At 39.7% G+C, this 22942-nt stretch overlaps 3 protein-coding genes across 5 annotated transcripts; all 3 read right to left on the reverse strand.

The window, feature by feature from the left end:
* Nucleotides 1–1008: 1008 nt before the first annotated feature.
* On the reverse strand, nt 1009–10246 carry LOC118429582 (E3 ubiquitin-protein ligase CHIP-like). 3 transcript variants are annotated; one of them, XM_035840125.1, is made up of 8 exons: nt 10012–10246; nt 7219–7417; nt 5058–5223; nt 4306–4384; nt 3961–4017; nt 2968–3084; nt 2119–2235; nt 1009–1222 (listed from the first exon to the last, which is right to left on the reverse strand). In XM_035840125.1, the coding sequence occupies exons 1-8, from the start codon at nt 10099–10101 to the stop codon at nt 1097–1099; spliced, it is 951 nt and encodes a 316-aa protein (XP_035696018.1). In that variant the 5' UTR covers nt 10102–10246; the 3' UTR covers nt 1009–1096. The 3 variants fall into 3 exon arrangements, with proteins under 3 accessions (XP_035696018.1, XP_035696020.1, XP_035696019.1); XM_035840127.1 differs by lacking the exon at nt 2968–3084; XM_035840126.1 differs by lacking the exon at nt 2119–2235 and having other exon boundaries at nt 10012–10242.
* A 2566-nt stretch (nt 10247–12812) lies between these two features.
* Nucleotides 12813–15396, reverse strand: LOC118429592. The gene is made up of 3 exons (XM_035840138.1): nt 14574–15396; nt 13181–13405; nt 12813–13057 (listed from the first exon to the last, which is right to left on the reverse strand). Exons 1-3 carry the CDS (start codon nt 14892–14894, stop codon nt 13043–13045), a joined length of 561 nt encoding a protein of 186 aa, XP_035696031.1. The 5' UTR covers nt 14895–15396; the 3' UTR covers nt 12813–13042.
* A 198-nt stretch (nt 15397–15594) lies between these two features.
* LOC118429356 (chitin-binding domain protein cbd-1-like) lies at nt 15595–19916 on the reverse strand. Its single transcript, XM_035839837.1, has 4 exons — nt 19896–19916; nt 18406–18648; nt 16222–16428; nt 15595–15894 (listed from the first exon to the last, which is right to left on the reverse strand). The coding sequence occupies exons 1-4, from the start codon at nt 19914–19916 to the stop codon at nt 15880–15882; spliced, it is 486 nt and encodes a 161-aa protein (XP_035695730.1). The 3' UTR covers nt 15595–15879.
* Nucleotides 19917–22942: the final 3026 nt, after the last annotated feature.

Below are 22942 nucleotides of genomic sequence, written 5' to 3' on the forward strand. Positions count from 1 at the left end.
ATGGCAACAAACATCCGCATGGTGTCTTGGAATGGACTCTATTTTCCATTTAAAAAAAGAAGTTATCTGATGCCTACTTTTAATACATCCCAGTAACAAGAACATAAAAAAATTAGCCAATACTATGTTTATCTCAATTTCTTTGAAATCACATTACAAACAAAAATGAGGAAAATCATTAATTTAAAATTAAAAGAAGTAATCTAATTTGACTGTCTACCCTATTACCGTAGTGCAGAAATATGTGTAAAGTAACAGTTGTTGTATATACAGTACATTGTATACAATATCAACAAAGGACCGGTCTATAGTACATGTATCTCAACTTCAACATAAGAAGGCCTGTTCTCGGTATTTGCTAGTCTATGCAATACTAAAGGCCTGTGAATAAAATATCATGTTTCAAATTATCCGATCGACTATACCAAAAATCTGCTGACAATAGCCTATTGGGGGGGTCAACCACTGCCAAAGTACATGTACATAAAAAGGATCGGAGTGAAACATTTATATTGAAGAATTGTTTTCAAACAAGTTCTCCCCATTTCGGGTGCCAAAGATTATTATTAATAGTGAAACAAACACACTCATGGATCCTAGGACCCTTGACTGTGCATAACAATTATATCCCGACAACCAAAATCCAATCTTCAAAATATCAGAGTGTTCTGACGCATTTTACATTCATTTTGTTAAACTGTATCGGATGTATCACATCAGGTGACATCTAAAGAAAGGGTAACAATACCTATACTGAACGACCCTAATCATTTTGGAACCGTAATCGGAAAGACAACATTTTTTTTTTGTCCTAGGCCGAAAACTTACTAAACTAAACCTACCCAATTGTAGAATCAAGACAATTCGGTGGGAACAGTTTTAAACAAAATGTGCAGTACAATCATGATGATACAACTTTCTTTTACGTTAAAGTTAATCAGAATTCTGTTTTCTTAATTAGGCATGCAAAGTGTTGTTGCCTAATTATGTCATAACAATTACTATTAGTTTTTTTATTGGTTCTGGAAGCTGCTAGATTTGTGCTGTTGAAATTAGTAGCTATCTACCCTCCTGTAGATTGCTGTAGCTGTTGAAGTTAGTAGTCGTCCACCCACTGGTTATCCTTGACAAAATGGTCGATGACCTCCTTCATGGCTAGGTTGGGGATCAGTTGATCCTTGGTCAGCTGTTGCCTAGTTACGGGGTCAAAATGGCCGACCCGCTGCAACAAAACGGAAACATGAGTGTAGAGAGTAGTGATAAAACCTTAACGATAAACAAAACAAAACAACACTCAGTCTGATCATACTGGTAGTAGCCCCATACAGCTTCAATGCACCCCCCCCCCCCCAAACATACACACAGCCACTTTTACCAAGAATTTTCTTTCCAAGAAACTGGATTCAGCATTTATGTTGATTCACACTCAAAGCTACAAGATAACTTGTCTTGTTTTATCCATAAAGCCTATGGAGAACTCTTTTGACAGGGAGAGAGGAAAAGGGCAAGTTGAAACGACCCCCCCCCCTCACACACACACAATTTTTCCACACTGTCTGTAGATCCAACATGAAGCTAAAAGCCTGACATGTATTCTTTATTTGAGAATGAATAACAAGACTCAACCTAGTGTTTTACTTCAACCAACGTTTTGGTGACTGCCTGTCACCTTCTTCAGGGCAATTCTGACTTGTTCACATTGTACTGCAGCATAGGTGGCGCTGCTTACAAATGCGGTCCCAGATGTAAAGTATTTACACAATATACAAAGACCACATCTGCAAGCAGCAACATCTATGCTGCAGTGCAATCCTGGACATAACATATTTATACATAGACCACATCGGTAAGCAGCGACACCTATTGCTGCAGTCCAATGTGAACCAGTAAAAATTGCCCTGACGAAGGTGACAGACAGTTGCTAAAATGTCAGCCAAAAAAAATCTTGGTTGTGTACAAAGAAAGTTGTTAGTACTCAGTGACTTACCAACCTGATGAAACTATTCAAGGTTCATTTGTAAACCAAAAGGCTTTCACACAAAGAACAGGAAGTTCTGTAGAAGCCCTCGTTTATCTTCGATTGTTTCTCTGCACACAGTATACTTAGCCAGTATGTACCTGTAGGTGTTCCTCGATGTCTTTGCGATCGTACGTGATACCACTGGGCGTTACTACGGGGTCTCTCATCAGTTCAAAGCTAATCTGACAACATAGAAAGTCGGGGACGGCTCTCGTCTACGTACACAAAACATAAAAAGACGTGGTTACCGCCGAGCGTCCACAGGGATTGTGCGGAAGTCAGTCTGTCGTTTTTCCCACTAAGGAGGTATGCAATCTCCGTAATCTTTTGTCACATGTGGTCTAACTTGTGATATCAACATCTGGGGTTTTGTGCGTTTTTTTTGTTGGTTCTAAACTCATTTTGAGGAACATATCTTACAAAGGCTGAAGTGTAGCTTGATCATTCCTTTACTTTTTTGTAGGTTTTCAAAACTGCTGTAGTGTAACAATCAATCAAATTTGTAAAACATTCCAACTCAGTAACTCTCAATAATGAATTCATAAAGGTTGAAAAGATTTTGGGAGATTTCAATTTAAAAAGGCATATACTTGTGCAACAAAAAAAGTTGAGATAACAAATAGAATCACAATTATTGCCATTTGGTGGCAAAAGAATGATAGATGTCCCCGTGGCGCAAGCGGTAATGCAATCCTGTTGCTATGCCATACCGATCCACCTCCGTGAATCCATGGGTAAACCAAATAGGAGTTTGATTCAATGGTTTGCCCCATCTCAAACCCTTGGTAAAGGATTGCATTGTCATTTTGGATGGTAACATGAAGTAATTGTAATTTTGGGCTGGCTACTTTACTTTAATTCACTAAAATTGATTCAAAGGGGAAAACAACGGAGTGACTTCTACACAGGATCCAACGGAACACCTCCCAACGAGCATTAGGACATACCTGAAGGTGCTCCTCTAAGTCTTTTCGATCATACGTGATACCGCTGGGAGTTATACACGGATCCCTCATCAGTTCGTAGCTAATTTTACCACACAGATAATCAGGAACCTCCCGCTTCTAAACACACATTGGGAGAAAAAAACAACGGAAAATCAAAAAAATGTTTGCCTTCTCCCTCTTGTGAGTTCAATTGTACACCATATATAGTTTTTTTACGTGTGGCTCCCTCATTGGTTAGTAGCTGGCCAATCACAAGGTTCTATCCCCTCATTACTATAAATGATTTTAAACAAACCGATTCTGTGGGACCACCTGTTATATGAATGAGGTAGCTCTCTCATTGCAGAGGAACCGACCAATCACAAACACACTATCACCTCATTACCATAACATGGTTAGAAACCAGCCAATACTGAGGTTTACTTAAAACTTGTTGACTGCATAAGTCTGTTCCACTACCAAAATTGATCTTTAAAAAAGCATAATTCATCTTATGAACTAGCAGGGAAAATATGTATTCAGAAAGTGCAAAATATGTACCAGGGCTTTAGCCAGCTCGAATTTTTTTTCCGTCAGCCAATTACAATCGTCGCGAAAACCGCGAAAATTAATTAGAAGGACTGAACTGAGACCATGAAAAACGGGGTTTAATGAGATTATCGTATGCGAAAGAGTGCCGACACACATTGTCAACAATCATAACAATAGCAAAACAAACGGTGTGTGGCTTTTACGGCCGTGGACGGCGTCCCCAAGCCGCCTGTAGCTTCCACCAAGGATTTTTGTCCGTCAAGGTTGACGGATTGGTTTTTAAATTTTTCCGTCAGACGCAGTAAATTTCCGTCAATTGACGGAAAAACGGACGCTGGCTAGACCCCTGATATGTACTAAGAGTTACAGTACAAATAGCTTGACACTGGTCAGTTTACAGAAACTACTAAGTAACAGAGTATGTGGTACAAATGTAATTTACCGTTTAAAAGTATAACTTACCCTTCGTCTCTCATCTACCTGTGAGAATAATGTGTTCAGTTCAGCCATGTAATGATCCTGTAGGGTAAAGACAACAATAAGCATAAAAGAAGAAATCATTGATATCATATATTATACTTGATTTCTGTGTGTGTGTGTGTTTTGTTGTTAAGTGAATTTCTCGCTGATTCTATAGTATTCCATTTCCATACAGTAACAGTAACCTCGCATTTTACATATCAAGTAATTAAGATCAGACAATAATTTCTTAACTAGTTCTATTCAATGTATGGCTTTTAGGATTAATTTCTATATCCGGTTGCATACAAACAATGAAACATGTGTCTAAAATGAGGTGTAACTTACATGCGTTTCTTCTATTCTTTTTATTTCATCGAGACATTTGTCGTTGTCACTCCCCTCTTCCATGACTTCTGCTACTTCCCTGGAAAATAAATGCCAGATATAATTAGCAGAATAAAAAAAAGAGTGCAAATATGATATATGTTTGGAGAGGTTGATGCATTACTCACTAGTAAAGAATCCCTTAACTCCAGAAGATAGTGTTTATGTTTCAATACTAAATACATGTACTAGATAATAAAAATATACATGTAGTATTTCCTACGATATATATGTAATACTCACTAGTCCCGTGCACATCAAAAAGCAATTAGTATTCTACTAAAAGCATTCAGCATTCCTACAAACTTCTCAATATACCATGATATAAAAACTTCTATAGATTATGTGCTGGAAGAAGACAAAAACATTGTTGTTTTGTGATGCCTGAATTTTTGGGTTCATTATTCACTGTATATAATTTTGCATGTATTTTTTTCAAATTGCAAATGTAGTAATCATACCAACATTCAATGTTACATGACTTTGTAGACAAAAAAAAGTATTTCTTGCACACAGGTGTCATGGGGTCCTGTCAGGACTTATTCATCTTATAATATAAGTCCAGACCTGAACCTGAACCTCTGGATCTAAATCTGAACATAAACCTGAACATGAACATGAGTGTAGGTACACAGAACTACAGCATGTAGTAGCATAATGATTTGACCTTTCCGGCACACTTTAAAATAAAACAAAGAAACAAAACGTCTTACTTTTCCTTTGCACCTATGAGTAGTTTGTTGAGATAGGACTGTAACTCGATCTCCTGCTCTATTCTCTTCTCTTCCTGGACACTCCACCGCTTTTTTCTGGCCATCCTCAGGGCACTGGCTATGTCATCTCCGTAGTTCAGCTTTTGTTCCTTAGCTAGCTCATGGGCTGGGGAAACATAAATGTTTGTTAGTCGTGATATATATGAAAATAAGTATTTGCTAGCAAATGTAGAATATTTCCCTTTCCAGAGAGCTGGCACTGTCATCTCCGTAGTTCAGCTTTTGTTCCTTAGCTAGCTCATGGGCTGGGGAAACATAAATGTTTGTTAGTCGTGATATATATGAAGGTAAATATTTGCTAGCAAATGTAGAATATTTCACTTTCCAGATAGCTGCCAATGTCTTCATTGTAGTTCAGCTTCTGTTCCATAGTTGGCTCATAGGCTGGGGAAATATAAATTTTTGTTATAATAAGAAAGTAAATATTTGCTAGCAAATGTAGAATATTTCAATTTCCAGACAGCTGCCAATGTCTTCATTGTAGTTCAGCTTCTGTTCCTTAGCTGGCTCATAGGCTGGGGAAATATAAATTTTTGTCATAATAAGAAAGTAAATATTTGCTAGCAAATGTAGAATATTTCACTTTCCAGACAGCTGGCAATGTCTTCATTGTAGTTCAGCTTTTGTTCCTTAGCTAGCTCATGGGCTGGGGAAATATGAATTTTTGTTATAATAAGAAAGTAAATATTTGCTAGCAAATGTAGAATATTTCAATTTCTAGACAGCTGGCAATGTCTTCATTGTGGTCCAGCTTCTGTTCCTTAGCTAGCTCATGGACTGGGGAAATATGAATTTTTGTTAGTCATAAGAAAGCAAATATTTGCTAGCAAATGTAGAATATTTCCCCTTCCAGTGAGCTGGCAATGTCATCTTCATAGTTCAACTTCTGTTCCTTAGCTAGTTCATGGGCTGGGGAAACATAAATTTTTGTTAGTCATAATAAGAACGTAAATATTTGCTAGCAAATGTAGAATATTTCCCTTTCCGGAGAGCTGGCAATGTCTTAACTGTAGTTCAGCTTCTGTTCCTTAGCTAGCTCATGGGCTGGGGAAATATAAATCTTTGCAAGTTGCCAACTTCAAAAGGAGTACATATACAAATTACAAACATTTGCATGCAAATGTAGGTCTTTCCTTTCCAACAGGGCACTGGCAATGTCTTTACTGTAGTTCTCCTTCTATTCCTTAGCTAGCAATGAGCTGTGGAATATAAATTTTTGTCAGTTGTAATCCTCAGAGGGGATAGACATAGAAATATGAAAGTCAACACTTGATAGCAAATGTAGTATATTTCCCTGTCCATCAGGCCGCTGGCAAGGTCTTTGTTGCAGTTCAGCTTCTGTTGGAAATAGATTTTTGCCAGTCATCTGCAGATTTAGATATATTGTACACAATCATGTACAATATAGAGAGTCAAACATTTGCTAGCAAATGTAGAATTATGTCCCTTTTCCTTGGTGTTCTAGTTGTTGTTACTGTTCTGTTTGCCACGTAAAGTACAGCAAAAATTGTTTCAGTACAGGTAAAAAAATACCAGATCTCTATGTACAAGGTTGCAACATGGGTACCAATATAAACATACAGTAATTATTATTACTTAGGCCACACCAATTCAATTTCTTGGTTCACGGATTCGCTTGCTCCTATTTTTTGGAAAAAAGAAATTGGCACTCAGCAAATTTTCACCATTAATGAAACCATTCACCAACTTTCTGGTGTAGCAAATTGGCCTTTATATTATAAGCTCCTTAAAATGTGGGTATTATTATTGCAGTTATATTTTAATTCATGAAGAATAGGACAACATAAAAACTGACATTACTTTGTAATTTTCAACGAACAGGTGCTGTTACTGTACAGTAATAGTGGTTTTGTACTTTTTTCAAGCTGAAAACTTTTTATTCTTTATGTTTTGGATTAGCCTTTACCTTTACCCCAACCATTTTACAATTTTTATTTTTATTTCGCCCTTTCGCTCCATATTCTTTATGAAAAAATCCGTGAACCAAGAAATTAAATTGGTGTGGCCTTAGGAGTGACAAATGTGCAAATCACTTGAATTTTTGATACCATTTAAAATACTAACAACGTAAGCTACGAACCTCTTTGGAAACTTTTAATGGCTTCATCATGTGAGTCCTGTTCCACGAGACACTGTCCCAGGAAGAAGTGACCCTTGACCGATCTGTTGTCCAGCTCGAGCGCCCGGCGACAGTCCTGTGCGGCCAGCTCCCACTGTTGTAGCTTCAGGTAACACAGCGCTCGGTTGGTGAAGTAGGTTGCTACGGACTGGTTCTTGATCTTGAAACAGAAATAGTGAACAATTTAGAATGATATGTATCAAAATCTAAGCTTAAGGTTGTGTCTCTGTGGCACAAGTGGTAGTTTGGCTAGTCCACCCACTGTTGTAGCTCGATTGGTGAAGCACGAGTACTAGTAGGTTGCTACGGACTGGTTCTTGATCTTGAAACAGAAATGGTGAGCAGTTAAGAATGATATGTATCAAAATCTAAGGTTGTGTCCCTGTGGCACAAGTGGTAGTTTGGCTAATCTTACGTGGCCAGCTGACACTGTTGTAACTTCAGGTAGCACAGCGCTCGGTTGGTGAAGTAGGTTGCTACGGACTGGTTCTTGATCTAAAAGGAAGCAGTGAACAATTTAGAACCTGATCAGACTAAGGTTATGCCCCTGTGGTGCAAGTGGTAGTTTGGCAAAGTGCTCCCACTGTTGAAGCTTCAGGTAGTACAGTGCTCGGTTCGTGAAGTAGGTTGCTACGGAATGGTTCTTGATCTAAAAGGAAGCAGTGAACAATTTAGAACCTGATATATATCTAAAGTTATGCCCCTGTGGCGCAAGTGGTAGTTTGGCTAGTCCTCCCACTGTTGTAGCTTCAGGTAGCACAGCGCTCGATTGGTGAAGTACTAGTAGGTTGCTATGGACTGGTTCTTGATCTTGAAACAGAAATGGTGAGCAGTTTAGAATGATATGTATCAAAATCTAAGGTTGTGTCCCTGTGGCACAAGTGGTAGTTTGGCTAATCTTACGTGGCCAGCTGACACTGTTGTAGCTTCAGGTAGCACAGCGCTCGATTGGTGAAGTACTAGTAGGTTGCTACGGACTGGTTCTTGATCTTGAAACAGAAATGGTGAGCAGTTTAAAATGATACTTATCAAAATCTAAGCTTAAGGTTGTGTCCCTGTGGCACAAGTGGTAGTTTGGCTAGTCCTGTGCGGCCAGCTCCCACTGTTGTAGCTTCAGGTAACACAGGGCTCGGTTCGTGAAGTAGGTTGCTACGGACTGGTTCTTGATCTATGTGAAACAGAAATGGTGAACAATTTAGGTTGTGGCCCATTGTGGCTCAAGTGGTAGTTTGGCTAATCTTATGTGGCCAGCTCCCACTGTTGTAGCTTCAGGTAACACAGCACTCATTTGGTGAAGTATATGTAGGCTGCTACTGACTGGTTCTTGATCTAAGTGAAATGGAAGTAGCGACCAATTTAGAACTGATAAACTAATACTGGTAGGTCATGTCCCTATGGCAAGCGACCCGGCCACTTTGCCATATGGATGAAATTCCGAGTATAGAACATTTTGACACCAACAGTTTTGCTGTAGTACTAGTGGATCTGGACAATTTGGCATCGTTCTAGGATTAATCTAATAACTTATGTTATGGTTGCCAGGTTTAGGTTAGGGTTAGATTAGGGTTGAACACATTTACCATGTAGAGTATAGGGGTGACAGATCGAGTACATTGGAGAAATGTTGTGCAACGCCTCACCCCACCCGCCAGGGAGAGGGACAACAGATGATGATGATAGGGGTGACCATTGTACATGTATGCTTGACAAAAGATGGGCAATGCATTGAGGCTGCACAACAACCCTGTTTGGCTGTCTTCCAGCGGATGATTCATATATATACTTGATCACTAGTGCAATACAGTTGTAGTATACGATGCCCTGCCATGAGATGCGATGAGATACGATGACATCTGTGCAATATATATTATAAGAAGTGACGTATATATGATTGAAATGTCGAAAGGCTGATGCATAGCGTTTTTTAACCTTGTCCCTACGGATCTCTGTTTGTCTGATAAAGGTGTTGACCGAGATGTCTTTTTAACCTTCATCTTGTATTAATGTTTTAAACTTGTCCATTTTCAATGTGTTTCTTGTGCGAAATAATGATGAAGTTGCACACACAGCTACCAAATATTACTAGACTAATAGAATTTGTACACTTCTTTCCTGAGGACGGATGATTTTGAGGTAGGCTGCAATAGTCTTACACTGACAGATTATATTCTGCAGCTACATTAGTGTATAGGCTAATTGGTTTAATCTGTGAAATGCAAATTAAATGGTAGGATGCTATATAAGCTGGTTCTTAATCAGGTTGAAAATCTAAAAATAGCCTTTAGGATTCTATACTGGTACTAATATCCTGCTATCAGACAAATATACAACAAACGAACAAATCAAATTAATATTGGCATCTCTACAGCTGTTTCCAATACTCTATGTTTAATATACATATGATCAATCAATCCCTGCAATGAAGACATGTTATTGCATGCATAAATTTGTATAATAATGAGACTTATTAGCATAAACAACACATTCTAACCATACTGCTACCTTTACAAAATTGACCAAATCATAGCAAAATTGTAATATGAATTTCATCATTCATTGAGGGCACATAATAAATTTCATCATCATAAATAATATGCTGTGGCGATTTATAATATTATGACATATTCGTTGGAAACACACATAGTTTAACAGTTATAACCATATACTCTTAAGGTGAGAAATAAACAAAACTCATATTTGTAAATAGAACTAAAAGCGTAAATTATTTTATATAGTAAAGAGACTTGAACTTACAATCGCCTTCGTATAACATTTGATGGCGTCGTCATATCTTCTGGCACTGAAGAATCGGTTTCCTTGATCTTTCAGCTCTGTAGCACTCATTTTAAACCCTAAATGTTGAATATTTTATACGAGTGACGAAAGAAAACGACTAGAACCTTCCACTGCAAAAACAAGCCATCGCGTCTGGTAAAATGGCTGACACCAGGAAGTGTCCCGTCAGTCTTTTAGAGGGTAAAGGTCACGATGATTTCGCGGGAAATTTAAAGTCCGTCCTGATTACCGGAATCGTGTCGTGTTGGTTTGATAACCGTTAAACTGTCTTATCGTGTAAGCCATTTTGCATTAGTTACCTTCGCCATGAAGGTTAGTATGCTCTGGTAGTATTTGTAGCCCCGTAACGGTGTTTTGTGTTAGTGACATAACTCCAGAAGCCACACTGCATGGATGTATTAATATCATTAACCATATGGAATTGGGTATGTGTTTATGTGTTGTCCTTCTACATGTATATATAATGTCCTTGGGCCTAGCCAAAAAGAAATAAAAGATTAAATTGTTGGCACCCTTGTCGCTTTTCCTGAGGTACCGAAGCAAAACTTCCGCGTTTTATATTTCATGTCCTGAAAAGGATATGGTAACGGTTTTGTGGTGTTCGATACCTTTTGTGGGCCACCTGGCAGTTTTCATTTGAACAGCAGTTTTAGCTTCTGAACACCATAAGTAAATAGGTTATGGATGAATGTTAAGAATTTCAAACCAGTGGTTAATTTTGATGCAGGCCATGACATAGTGGTATGGAAATTATGAAAATTGAGACTTGGTTTGCATAACTAATTCGAAAATGTATATTTACCTCCATGAAATGTCATGGAGGTTATATTTTACCCAGCGTTTGTGTGTCTGTCTGTCTGTCTGTCTGTCAACAAGATAACTCAAGAACGGCTGGATGAATTAGTTTCATACTTGGTGTGTTGGTGGGGTGCGATGAAAGCTGGAAGTGATTAGATTTTGGGCCCCCTAGCGGCTTTCCTTAGTACTGCAGCGCAACTTCCGGTTTTGCTATCTCGTGTTCTGAACACGCTATGGTCACGATTTTTGAGTGTCAGATAGCTCTTGTGCTCAGAAATAAGTGACATAAGTTTTGGCCCCCTACCGACTAGGTTTGGGATAGCAGGGGCATTTTTGTCAAAAACTTCTGAAGAGGATAACTCAAGAAGGGAACAACGGATTTTCATGATTTTTGGTATGTAGGTACCTTAGACAATGTTTGACAAGGTAAGATACTAATTATGCAAAATAGGAGTACATTTGCATAATCAATGAGCATATTCTATCGTAGCAGTTTTTTCAATGTATCTCTTGTCCCGGACATGATATAGTCTTGACATTTGGGTGGTAGATAGCTTGCAGTGTCATGACAAAGTGGGGCAGATTTCAGCCCCTAACATGTAATTTCGGAACTGCAGGGGCGTTTTTGTCAAGATATTCCAAAGAGGATAACTGCAGAAAGGATTGACGGATTGACATCATTTTAGGGGTGCAGGTAGCTTAGGCAAAGGTGTTCATAATGATATACTTGTTATGCAAATGAGAACCTTATTTGCATAATTAATGAGGAAATTGTATAATACCATTATTAGCAATAACTGGACTTCAATAAATGTAACGCTTATTAATTATGATAGATGGAATATAAGCAGATACAAAATATGGTAATGAGGAACTTATTTGCATAATTTATGTAAAAACTGCAAAGCCGCTTTATGTCTTTATACTTGTGGCATGTGTACGTTAGTCAATGATGAACAACACCACGCATAAATTATGTTAATGTGTTAGTCAATTGCATGAAATTTACAAAAGCTCTAAATTTTCATGGAGGTATGAGGTCGCCGAACTCTAGTTCGATTATGTTATGATAGGAACTTCAAACTCACAATATCAGGCTAAATAAGAAAAAGACAGAAAAGACACAAACTTGTGATTTGCCTTTAATAGTCAGTCTTTGTTTCCTCATACTATAAATACATTGTACTGTACAGTGTAGACGACTAAGGATACCTATAGGAACTAAGTGTCCCCAGAAAATTGCACATATATTACAAAATATGTCAAATCACAGGATCAAAGTATGAATAACGAATGGATTACGACAATTTGGACATCCATATGGCCCAACAAAGGATCAAACAATGGTGGCAAAGGCCAAAGTCAAAAAAATTACCAGCTCGGCACTTATAGCGTTACAAAGTTGGACAAAAAAATACGTTATTTTGAAGCTTGAAACATTGTATTGTTTTGATGCTGCCCAAGAACTCAATTTTATCTCGTTAGAAATTTCACAACAATTTTTAAAAAGCCAAAATGTTGGTCTATGTAGAAATTGTTTTGTTTTGACGATAAGATTAAAGGTGTTGGAGTGACAATGCCGTAAAGTATGCCAATTTCCGTGTTTTTGAAATGCGGAAATTGAGGAAAATGGCCAGAAAACTTTGTTGGCCAGTTACCATGGCAACAAGGAGTTTTGATCTAAAAGAAAGATATTTTGAGGGATTGTGGACCAAGTACTATCACTGTGCAAAATATGAGCCAAAATATGAGCCAAGATTTTTTTTACCTTTGCCACCATTGTTTGATCCTTACAGACATTTGCTCTTAAAATTCATCTCCTAGTTCCAATTAGTTGGTAACTGGGAGACCCCGGTTTAATCCTGGGCAGGACATCTCTGTTTGGGCTGTACCCATCTTTCGGAAGGGACGTATCAAATGGGCGTTCCGTGTTCTATAAGCGAAGGTGCCTCAGGCTACTCCTCCCTAAAAGAATATACCCTGCTACGAAACAGCAAAGAAATTTGCTGCCCTGTGTGCCACTATACAAAGATCTGAACTAAATATAACAATGCAACATTTTAGCTCTTTTTAACTTTAAACACACTATACATTTGATGATTTGTAAGTCCGTGGCCACGCGTACTGTAGCTAGTTTATATAAACTTACTCCATCCGAGATGAGACGACTTATCTTCAAACTCTGTTTCCCTCACTTCCCGTGATTCTGAATAAAAACAGAAAGAAATGATCAACATACATATCTTGCTTGAAATTTTCTCACATCTCATTGGCAATTTTCAAAAGTAAATGTAACAACCTAGATAGAGCGATTCAGTACTGTTCTTACCCTACACGGACCGGACACATTCCACGGCCAGTTGCAGATCTGTCTTTCGGGGTCAAACACCACACCTCCCGGGGCACAGGGCCGGTGGTACACGGGGTGGCCCAGCACACACTCGTAGTACATGGAGCAGTCGGCAGGGTCGGCGTACAGACCCGGCTGCTTCCCCGTACAGGTGAAGGCGGAGGGGACGGGGGCATCGTCTACTGGGGTCTCATCAGTTACAAACTGCAGATGCATAAGAAAAAGGATTATACAAGTAGAAGCAAGTTAATTGCACGTCGGATAACCTCACACTTCGGTCAATTGCACGGAATTCCAAATTCCCAAACCAGCTCCCATTCACTCCATTGTTAGTGAATTAGCTTATCTGCACGACGAAAAGTAAGCAATGCCGGATATTGCACGAACACTCATGTCCACGTGAATTTAGAATTTGTACCAGGTGTGCACTTTTAGAGAGTAGAATTAACGTTAGCTGCCGCGCCATACTGCACAATTTTTGACAATAGAGGTCTTAAGGGTCTTGAGGGCATTGATAAGTAGACGCCCTTCCACAAAACCAGCGACCTAAGGGTCTTGAGGGCATTGATAAGTAGCCGCCCTTCCACAAAACCAGCGACCTTCGTCCTTCAGTGTTACTCAACAATAGGACCGTCGTCACAAAGAAAGAAAGAAGATTAGGAACAGTCCATTTTCGGAGAGAGCGGGGGGAAATATTCTTGTTTTTTTTCTAGTTTTGTTTTAAATTTGTAGCAAAGCCTATACTGCAGTCCAGAGCGTTACTATTAAATATTAAGGACTACGTGGAATGAAGCATTTATGCTTATCCATGATCACGAACTCTCCAATTAAAGCTTATGAAAGTAAGCACATGCTTTGGCAAAATGTAGATATGCAACTTGGATTTTGTTACTTAATTCTTGGATCAAGCTTAGAGTAAAAAAAAAGTACAGACACAGCCAGACAAGCTTCAACGAAATAGCGAAACTGGAAGTGCTCCTGTCGTACCGTAAAAAAACACCGGGGGGGGGGTCCAAAATCTAATCATTTCGAAGTCTCATCAAGATCTACCTACGTACTTAATATCAATACAATTCATCCAGGCATCCTCGAGTTATGCTGATCATCTATACACACAAAAATACACACACACACACACACACACACACACACACACACACACACACACGCACACACACACACACACACACACACTCACTCACACGCACACGCACACACACACATACACACACACACACACACACACACACACACAGCTTGTTCGTGTAATAGCTGTTGGCATACATTGTACTGTATGCTGTTTATGGCAATAAAGTTCTAAAGCTCTTCCATGTTACCATAAACATAACCTTCTTGTGATAAAAAACATTACTTCAGACAAACTGTCCACCCTGGATAGAAGAGTTTCCACCATCGACGACAGGCGATCAACTTGATCTTTCAAGCGTCCCGTTTCTTCTTCGGTCTCGGCGAGCCGTCGCTCTAGTCCCGCAGTGCTCGTGATTGTTTGCCCCGGCGGTAAACATCCCTCTGTACGCTGCCCTGGTGGGACCATATAGATATAGGTGCAGTAGCCATTGTCTGCATACTCTCGTAGGATGAACCCAGGCTGGTCGGATGTAGTGTCCTGGGCTCGGTAAGTAGCTAAACCACCACATAGGACTAATACAGCAAGTAGTAAGACACTCACCATCTTGAACGCGATTTTAGGGATTGCGTCATACTTGTTCGTCAAGTTTAGGTATAATACTACCGACAAAGGTGGAAGAGTGCCCCAGGCTTGGACTGACCTCAAGTTGTTATATGTCTAACAAAAGGACGTCATATTCTCAAAATAGCTTTGGATTTTTTTAAATCATCATCGGTCGACTGGAATGTTATCTGAGATTTGCTTGCAATGTTATCTGAGATTTGTTAACACTTTTAGTATTCTAAGTATTGAATTTGATTTTTTTTAAGAGGTGGCTTCAACGTTTTGTTGATTGTGACGTGTCATGCCCTGGGGGCGATCGAAAGAATAACGGGATGCAATATGGGCAGATGTTTCATGTAAGACATCACGAAATCGCCGGCAAGCGCAGCCAGGCTTGCGGGGGCCTGTCGGGGTCCATGCCCGATCGCGCTGTCCATGTGTACGCTGTATCATCACGAAATGCGCGTCGATAACGTCACGAAATAGTCGGCAAGCGCAGCCAGGCATGCGGGGGATTGTCGGGGCCATGCCCGACGGTGCCGTCTTGGGAGGTGGGGTTGGGGTTTGATTTGCATACCTTGATTTGCATACTCTATGTCTAATCATGTTCACATTTACTTAACTTTCAAATATTGAAAACTAAGTATGAAATCCCCGTCATTTACCACTATTCATAGATATAAAGGATCGAGTCACAAACTTGTGATTTGCACTGCTTAGTCTTTATTTCTTCATACTATAAATACTGTACAGTATAAAAGACTGAAGAATACCAAAAGGAACTTCCAAATATTCCAAGGATATTGCACATGTATTCCAAAATCTTCCAATCATTATATCATGTTATAAATGATGGACGAACGAAATATACAAAGGCAGAATTATCTAGAATCTTAAACAAATTATAAGTTCACTTCTTTGTATGACGTAGGCCTCAGTCCAGCTGAGATGAGTCGACGGGTTTGGAAGCTCTGCGCCTTTTCGCTCACTGTCCGTAATTCTGAATTAAAAGAAACAAACAAATGATTAGAACATTAAAGACATATAATTCCGAAACATGAGCTCATATACGAATCTAAAAAAAATATATAACCACCTTGATAGGTTAACAATACTGTTAATTACAGCGTCTATTTGTCACTGGGCCTCGGGTTGATTTTAACTGGGAGTTTTTAAAGATACGGGGCCCGACCGTGCCCTAAAACAGCCCAGTAACTGCAAGCTGTCCTACGGAGCCACGTAGGGGTGACGCCAAAAAAGCCGATAAACTTCCCTGCGGTGCCAGTTTTTTTTTCTGAAGCAGAAGTCATCAAAAGATTGCTCTTACCACACAGGGGCCGGATACGCTCCACGGCCAGGTACAGTACTGTCTCCCGGCGTCAAACACCAGGCCTCCCGGAGGACAGTCCCGGTGGAACGGCTCACTGCTGAGCAGGGTACACTCGTAGTACCGGCTGCAGCTGTCAGGATCGGGGTAGTGACCGGGCGCCTTCCCCGCACACGAGAATCGTTCGGTCTGGCTAGATGGTACGGTCTATGTGAGATAGAGAACACATATTAGTCACTTACACATATGCTTTTATCAAAGTAATGCCCTCCATTTTGAGATTTAGGTGAAAGTCTAGTCAAATGGTCAAATATTAACAAATACTTGACTCTTTAGTTTAATGAGAGGGGAATCATTATGAAAATCGATATTACAAAACATCTAGACATTACAATAACGTTGAAACCACAAAAAGTGTGGCAATTAAAATTATTGCCATAGCGACGGTTTTAATGTTTATAAGTTTTACAGATTGTTGTTGTTAATGGGTTTTAATAGTCGTATTCCATTCGTCTGGAGATGGATGTTCATAGAGCATTGCTGTCAAAGGGGGTCCCTTGTGAGTAAAGGGTGAACTAATGTAAATGCTTCTCATCGATTTTACAAATCAGGGCCTCATTTTACATGAATGATATCAGTTGATCATCCTCTCTAGCTAAATAACAATATGCTAAAAAAAGGGTTTCGGCCAGTATCGATATCATATAGATATATAGATAGATATATAGATAGATAAAAATATTTTTCTACTGAATTAATTGTGTTAAATTTGTCATGAATTATGCAAATAAGGCCCTCATTTGCATAAACTATATAACTTGATCATCTCCAACAAACAGACATGCGCAATATATGTTAGCATTTTCTCATTAATTATGCAAATAAGGTATTTATCTATCAATATTCTTCTCTTTCTCAGTTACAAAGGTCACATGTTGTAATGGTCCTTTAATTGAGCTGAGCATGTTTAGACAATTTCCCAATTTATTATGCAAATTAGCTTCCACTCTGCATAATTCTTCATAATTAATATGTAATTATATTAAGCATCACGTAACCTATCCACATACCAAAAACCATAACAATCCGTCAACCCCTTCTTTAGCTATTCCCTTTAATAGTCTGACACCTAAGTCACCTGTCCTGCAGTTCCAAAATAAGCCCAAACCTATACCACTTACTTACAGCATCAAGAGCTGTCAACCACTTAAGATTCATAGCCGCAGCATGTCCAGAACTCGAGGTATCAAACCAGGAAGTTCTGCTGCAGTACCGTAGCAGGCCACTAGGAAGCCAAAAATCTTATCGTTTCCAGGTCTCAACAAGACCTACCCACATACCGAATATCAAATGAATACAATCCATCCAGGCGTTCTTAAGCTATGGTGGTCTTCTACAACCGGCACACACCTACAAACGCTAGCCAAAATATAACTTTCTTGGCGAAGGTAACTATCACATCGCTATCTCACAACCCCCACATGTTTGAAGCTCAAACAATGCCTGTTTCACACATCAGTTTGTATTTTTGAAACAAAGATATTAAGGGTGAAGAAGGCCACCAAACTTTCCAAACTCCTGGACACATAAACCACGAACGAACCCGGAAGTGATTTCCACGACTCACAGGTCATTTTTCGAGAAACATATTTCAACAATCTTTTACCCCCTATTTCAAATGTTTACATTTCCATGACCACCATACTACATACTACAATTCGGGTACGTCTGAAGTCCTAGGCTTTTCTCAATTTTGCACGGCTATCAATCAAAAATCGCCTTGCGCGAATACGGAAAACACTGCTGTGCACACGTATATCGGTACCGCGGTATGTGTCCTGCGACTGGAAAGCTTACCCGTGGAGGTAATGGTACAGTCCGGCATGATGCAACTACGCACGCGCGGACTTTTGACATTCCTGACATTCCTGTACAGTTTTTAGAATACTTTCGAAACGGTTCCACACTATACTATTAAGCTCGCCCATCAGGCGTCGCTAAAAAGTGCTGCCGTTAATTTCATCAGGGGCAGAAAAATCACTGGATCAACAGGACTTTTTATTAACTGTTAGCAGCGACACCTAGCTGTAGTAGTGAGCAATGCACTCAGGAAGGTGACAGACGGTCAACGAAACGTCGGCTGTGACTGCATATATCTTTAGATCCACTTGTGGCGCTACTTACGTAAGCTCGGCACGGGCCGGACACTTCGTAGGGCCACATGCACCTGAGACTGGCGGGGTCATACACGGTTCCCCCCGGGGCACAGGGCCGGTGGTACACGGGGTGGCCCAGCACGCACTCGTAGTACATGGAGCAGTCGGCAGGGTCGGCGTACATGCCCGGCTGCTTCCCCGTACAGGTGAAGGTGGAGGGGACGGGGACATCGTGAGCAGGAACGTTTGCTGAGGTGTCGTCAGTCAAAACCTGTGGATACATGAAAGTACATATGATTAGCATGGAAGTTTATCTGAGTTGGTAAATTATACATTACAGTTGGCTGCGTCCAAAATGCGCTTGGAATGCGCAATGCATACGTATAAGTACCTTATGCGCAGTCAGAAAAATGGTGTTTAATGCGCACTTCATACGCATCTCACACAGAATGAAAGCATGCCATCGATTCATTATTGTAAACTCTAGTGTACACGCTAGTGTAAACTCTGTTTTAATGACGCGTGATGCCCCTGCTTATCCTGGCGAGCCAATTTCAGATTATGAAGAAGTGAAAATCATGATTATATGTCACGTCAAGAACGTCGTACATCACGAGAATAATGAAATAACACCAATGAAAATAACCGCCGTACTACATGTAAACAGCTACCATACGACCGTTTGGCCACTGTAGCTTGCAACTTGAAATTGGAGCCGGCAGAATATAGAAGCACGCCGAAATCAGAAAATTGTCATTTTTGTTCCACCCTTCATGTCAAATCTAATGTACCCTGTGTTTGGAGAGACATAATGTCATGAAGCCAAAATATCTACACCATCAACATGTTTGTATTCGTGATGTGCTAAATATAAATTTTCAACAACACCAGCTCCGTCTCTATTGATGTCTATCACCAATGAAAACACGGTTGACAGACAGTGAACAGCTGATAGTGAAACTCACAGTTTACATTCAACAAAGAACAAAAACTTAAACCAAATGTCAAATCAATATGAGGTACGGTATCAGCACGCACTTGTGTGTATATTGCTTGCAGACATCTAACATAATCCAACCCAGAAAAAAACAATAACATACATCAAATGAGGTTCGACAAAATAAGTTCCCCATTTCACCGCAGGTATGGCTTAAAAGTTTAGTATGTCGATGCCATTATCGGTCTCGGTAGGACAAGCTGGGTCTGTGCACATTGAAAAGTTGAATGTCTCCGAAACGAAAAAGAATACCACCGCTTTAAATCATCTGCATTATGCATTTCTCAGTGAGTTAAATTTGTCGCATATTGCACAACAATTGTGGTATGTTTTACGACATTTGATTTCTTTATTTTCTTGCAACTTGAAATTGGGGGTGGGTCTGTTATCTTTGATGTCAAATAGAGCAACAAATAGAAAGGCTGACATTTGCTAGAGAGCAAATACAGAATAATTCAGCCATCTCCCTTCCCATGCAACAACAGCTAAAGTTGCCCGTACATAAAAACATAGGGGTCAACCTCCTTGATCAGAAGATGCATCGGGTCTGTCGCCGATCTCCGTTCCAAGGCGGTTCCAAAATCCCTGCTGTGCGTTAACTTAATGAAACACTTCTGCTTAAACATGACTTCTACTAATTACACTTTATCTCCAAAATACTTTACCCCCTGCAAGAATAGACTCTTCCAGTGCAGCCCGTGTATAAAGTTGAAATAGAATAGTACAAAAACACCCGCTAATAATGGAATGTTGAATCATCCCCAAAACTGAATGTGATAAAAAAATCCCCGATTCGTGCAAGAATGGACTCTTCCTGTGATACCCCGGGGTTAAGTGGAGCAGTCCAAAAAAATTCCGCTACAAGAGGACTTTGACATAATCACCAAACTTCAAAAATGAATTCTAAAAATGCCCCCCCCCCCTTCGTGCTAGAATGGACTCTTCCAGCACATCCATGTAAATTTGCAAATTAGAACAATCCAGGAATACTACCACTGAAAACATTGCATTTTGTATAAGCAAGTAAATACAAGACAAGTCTTATTGGGTCAGCTGGGAGGAATGTAAATACTGATCTTAATCTTACACTAGATGCGGTTAAAATCGCACAAGTAACCTGTTTTAAATATTTAAGAGTCACAATTGACAACCTACTCACAGATGGATTGCACACTTTGAACATTTGTACAAGAAACTTGCACAGTTCATTGGTAATATCAAGCACTTAAAATCCTACCTCAACAGACAGGTCATTAATTAATCTAATGTACAAAACACTATTCGTTGCACATATTCAGTACTGCAGTACAGTCTGGGATCAGAATGGGAAGGAATGAATTGATAAACTGCAAAGGCTACAGAACAGGGTGGCCCGGGTGATACTAGGCTGTGACAGGCACACCTTCTAGACACTAGAATGGTTCTCAGTAGCTGAACTGCACAGAAAAGGCAAAGCTACCCTTGTCTATAAGGCCCTGAACGGTTTGACCCCTCACTACATCACTCAGCTATCACTGTTTACACACACAATACCCGCACAAAGTAAGCAACCCAGTCCAAAATCGAATTTAGAAAAAAAGACTCCTGCGCATGAATTTTCCAGATAACACCAGGCTCACTGATTGTCTGCCACATCCTCCTGAAGATATTGATTCAGGCTACGTAATTGGCTGCCTATGTAATCAAATTGTAGATATGTCCTGGCCTTCAACTGTAAGAGAACAGTCTCCAGGTGGGTTCAACGACCTCGAGGTCATATAATGAAAAGAAAATCATACAATTTTAATCAAAATTATTACGGTTGTGCTGTATGCCAAAAACGTTATTGAAGCCATGTGCGCATATGTTCAAGGCATTCATATACCGAATGCTAGGCCATTTGGTTGTAAAACCAGGGCACAGGAGCCAGAACGTACTTTTTTGTTCAAAAACCGGCAAAGAATCGCAAAGTTAAGCACTTTGTTTACTGTATACTAAATGTGTTATCGAACCTATATGGGCATATGATCAAGGCACCTTTTTGCAAAATTTCAGGTCATTGGATTGTAATACCGTACGGGGGGGGGGGGGGTGTATACAGTTCTGGTGTAACAATGACCAAAATCATTATAGAGGCAAATGTGAAAAATTGGAGAAACTTTCCAAGAGTATTGGTCTACTCTATCGTTGTGCAAAATTTCAGGTCATTCGGTTAAGGAACGACGGAGGTTAATCAATTTGAAGATTTGACAAGAGAAGAAGAGAGAAGAAGAAAGAAGCAGAAGCATTACGAATACAATATATTTCACCATACTTGTGGTATGGTTGAAATATAATAAAATAATATTACATCATCCTATCTTGAACATGCCACGTATAACATCCGGCATGTGGCAAGTCCTGGAAGTAACATATCAGCGGGAGAAAAACGCGAGTTTCCCCATAACTTGTTCGGGCTTGGAGAGGATCATAACGTCCAAGGTAGGTACCTTTCGCAATTGATAGAGGCAACAAGGAATGTTTTGCAGATTTTTCGATCGTTTGACTTGTATCTTGTATTCTCTGAAGAATATATTTCTTGTGGGCTGTATGTTTTCATTAATTCTAGATTCTGTTGTGCAAATCTAGCGGTTCACTTTTCTTGGTGTAAAGTTCCAGGACACAGGTTCTCTGCTCTGTACCAAAATTATTTTGAAACGCAAATATGCACTTTATTTTACATGTTGCCGAATAACCTAAAATTTTTGCTGACATAACTTGCAGCAATGCATGTAGTTCCAGCTTTCCAAGCAGGCGCAAGGGTAGGACATTATGGTGGGCTTATCATGTGCTATTTTCTGATTACATGTCACTTTTGTTTATGCCTTGATTCATCTGCACATTCAACTACAAAGAGTTATCGGCCCAATAAGAGCAAAAAGGCCATGTTATTCATTGCACAAATCAAGAATTTTCTTGTTTTCATTTTTTTAAAAACTTAGCAATTGCATCTACTACACAACGTAAAATGTATTGGCAAAAATGGACCGATGATCATATACACACTGTGTGACGTTACTAGGTCCGCTGAGAGATTTCTCATAATTAAAACACATGCACACAAACTGTGTGCTTGGTCCGCTTAATTATACATATAGAATACAACACGGTGTATTCCGTATCGCCCAAGGTACCGGCCCGACCGTGGGTCGGATCACCCGACGGCCGAAGACATTTTATTTATGTCATAACCAACTGAGAAAACCACTGTTTTGAGGCGAAATGCGCCAGAAGTTGAACAAATTTGTTGCCCTCGAAAAAAAGCGTTGCGACAGTAATGTTCCAACGTCCGAATCAGGTATTCGAACTTTCGATGTCGCGGCATTCGGCCCACTCGAAACAGTTCGATTTATTCGAATGGAGCCCGTGTGATAAGCCCGGTCCGTACCGAAAGTTACCCGGTCCGGAACACCCGTATCGAACGTTTTCGCGTCACAGGTATGACATAAATGCAATTATCAAACCTGATATCGGACATTTTTATGCCATTTGAATTATCAAAGTGATACATGTCTGTGATACTTCCTGTGCATTGTGTGCATGTGTGAAT

The sequence above is a fragment of the Branchiostoma floridae genome, chromosome 13, assembly GCF_000003815.2.
Source record: "Branchiostoma floridae strain S238N-H82 chromosome 13, Bfl_VNyyK, whole genome shotgun sequence".
In the NCBI taxonomy this organism is placed as follows: domain Eukaryota; kingdom Metazoa; phylum Chordata; class Leptocardii; order Amphioxiformes; family Branchiostomatidae; genus Branchiostoma; species Branchiostoma floridae.

Excerpts from the sequence above, each read along its gene's own strand:
- LOC118429582 (XM_035840125.1), bottom strand. The coding sequence starts at position 10,101 with ATGAGTGCTACAGAGCTGAAAGATCAAGGAAACCGATTCTTCAGTGCC. Across the intron at positions 4,018-4,305 it reads AAAGAATAGAAGAAACGCAT|GATCATTACATGGCTGAACT; the intron begins GTAAGTTACACC and ends TTTACCCTACAG. Across the intron at positions 3,085-3,960 it reads AGGTAGATGAGAGACGAAGG|AAGCGGGAGGTTCCTGATTA; the intron begins GTAAGTTATACT and ends ATGTGTGTTTAG.
- LOC118429592 (XM_035840138.1), bottom strand. The coding sequence starts at position 14,894 with ATGGTGAGTGTCTTACTACTTGCTGTATTAGTCCTATGTGGTGGTTTA. Across the intron at positions 13,406-14,573 it reads GGGTGGACAGTTTGTCTGAA|TTTGTAACTGATGAGACCCC; the intron begins GTAATGTTTTTT and ends ATGCATCTGCAG.
- LOC118429356 (XM_035839837.1), bottom strand. The coding sequence starts at position 19,916 with ATGCATCTTCTGATCAAGGAG. Across the intron at positions 18,649-19,895 it reads TGCATCTTCTGATCAAGGAG|GTTTTGACTGACGACACCTC; the intron begins GTTGACCCCTAT and ends ATGTATCCACAG. Across the intron at positions 16,429-18,405 it reads CCGGCCCGTGCCGAGCTTAC|ACCGTACCATCTAGCCAGAC; the intron begins GTAAGTAGCGCC and ends TATCTCACATAG.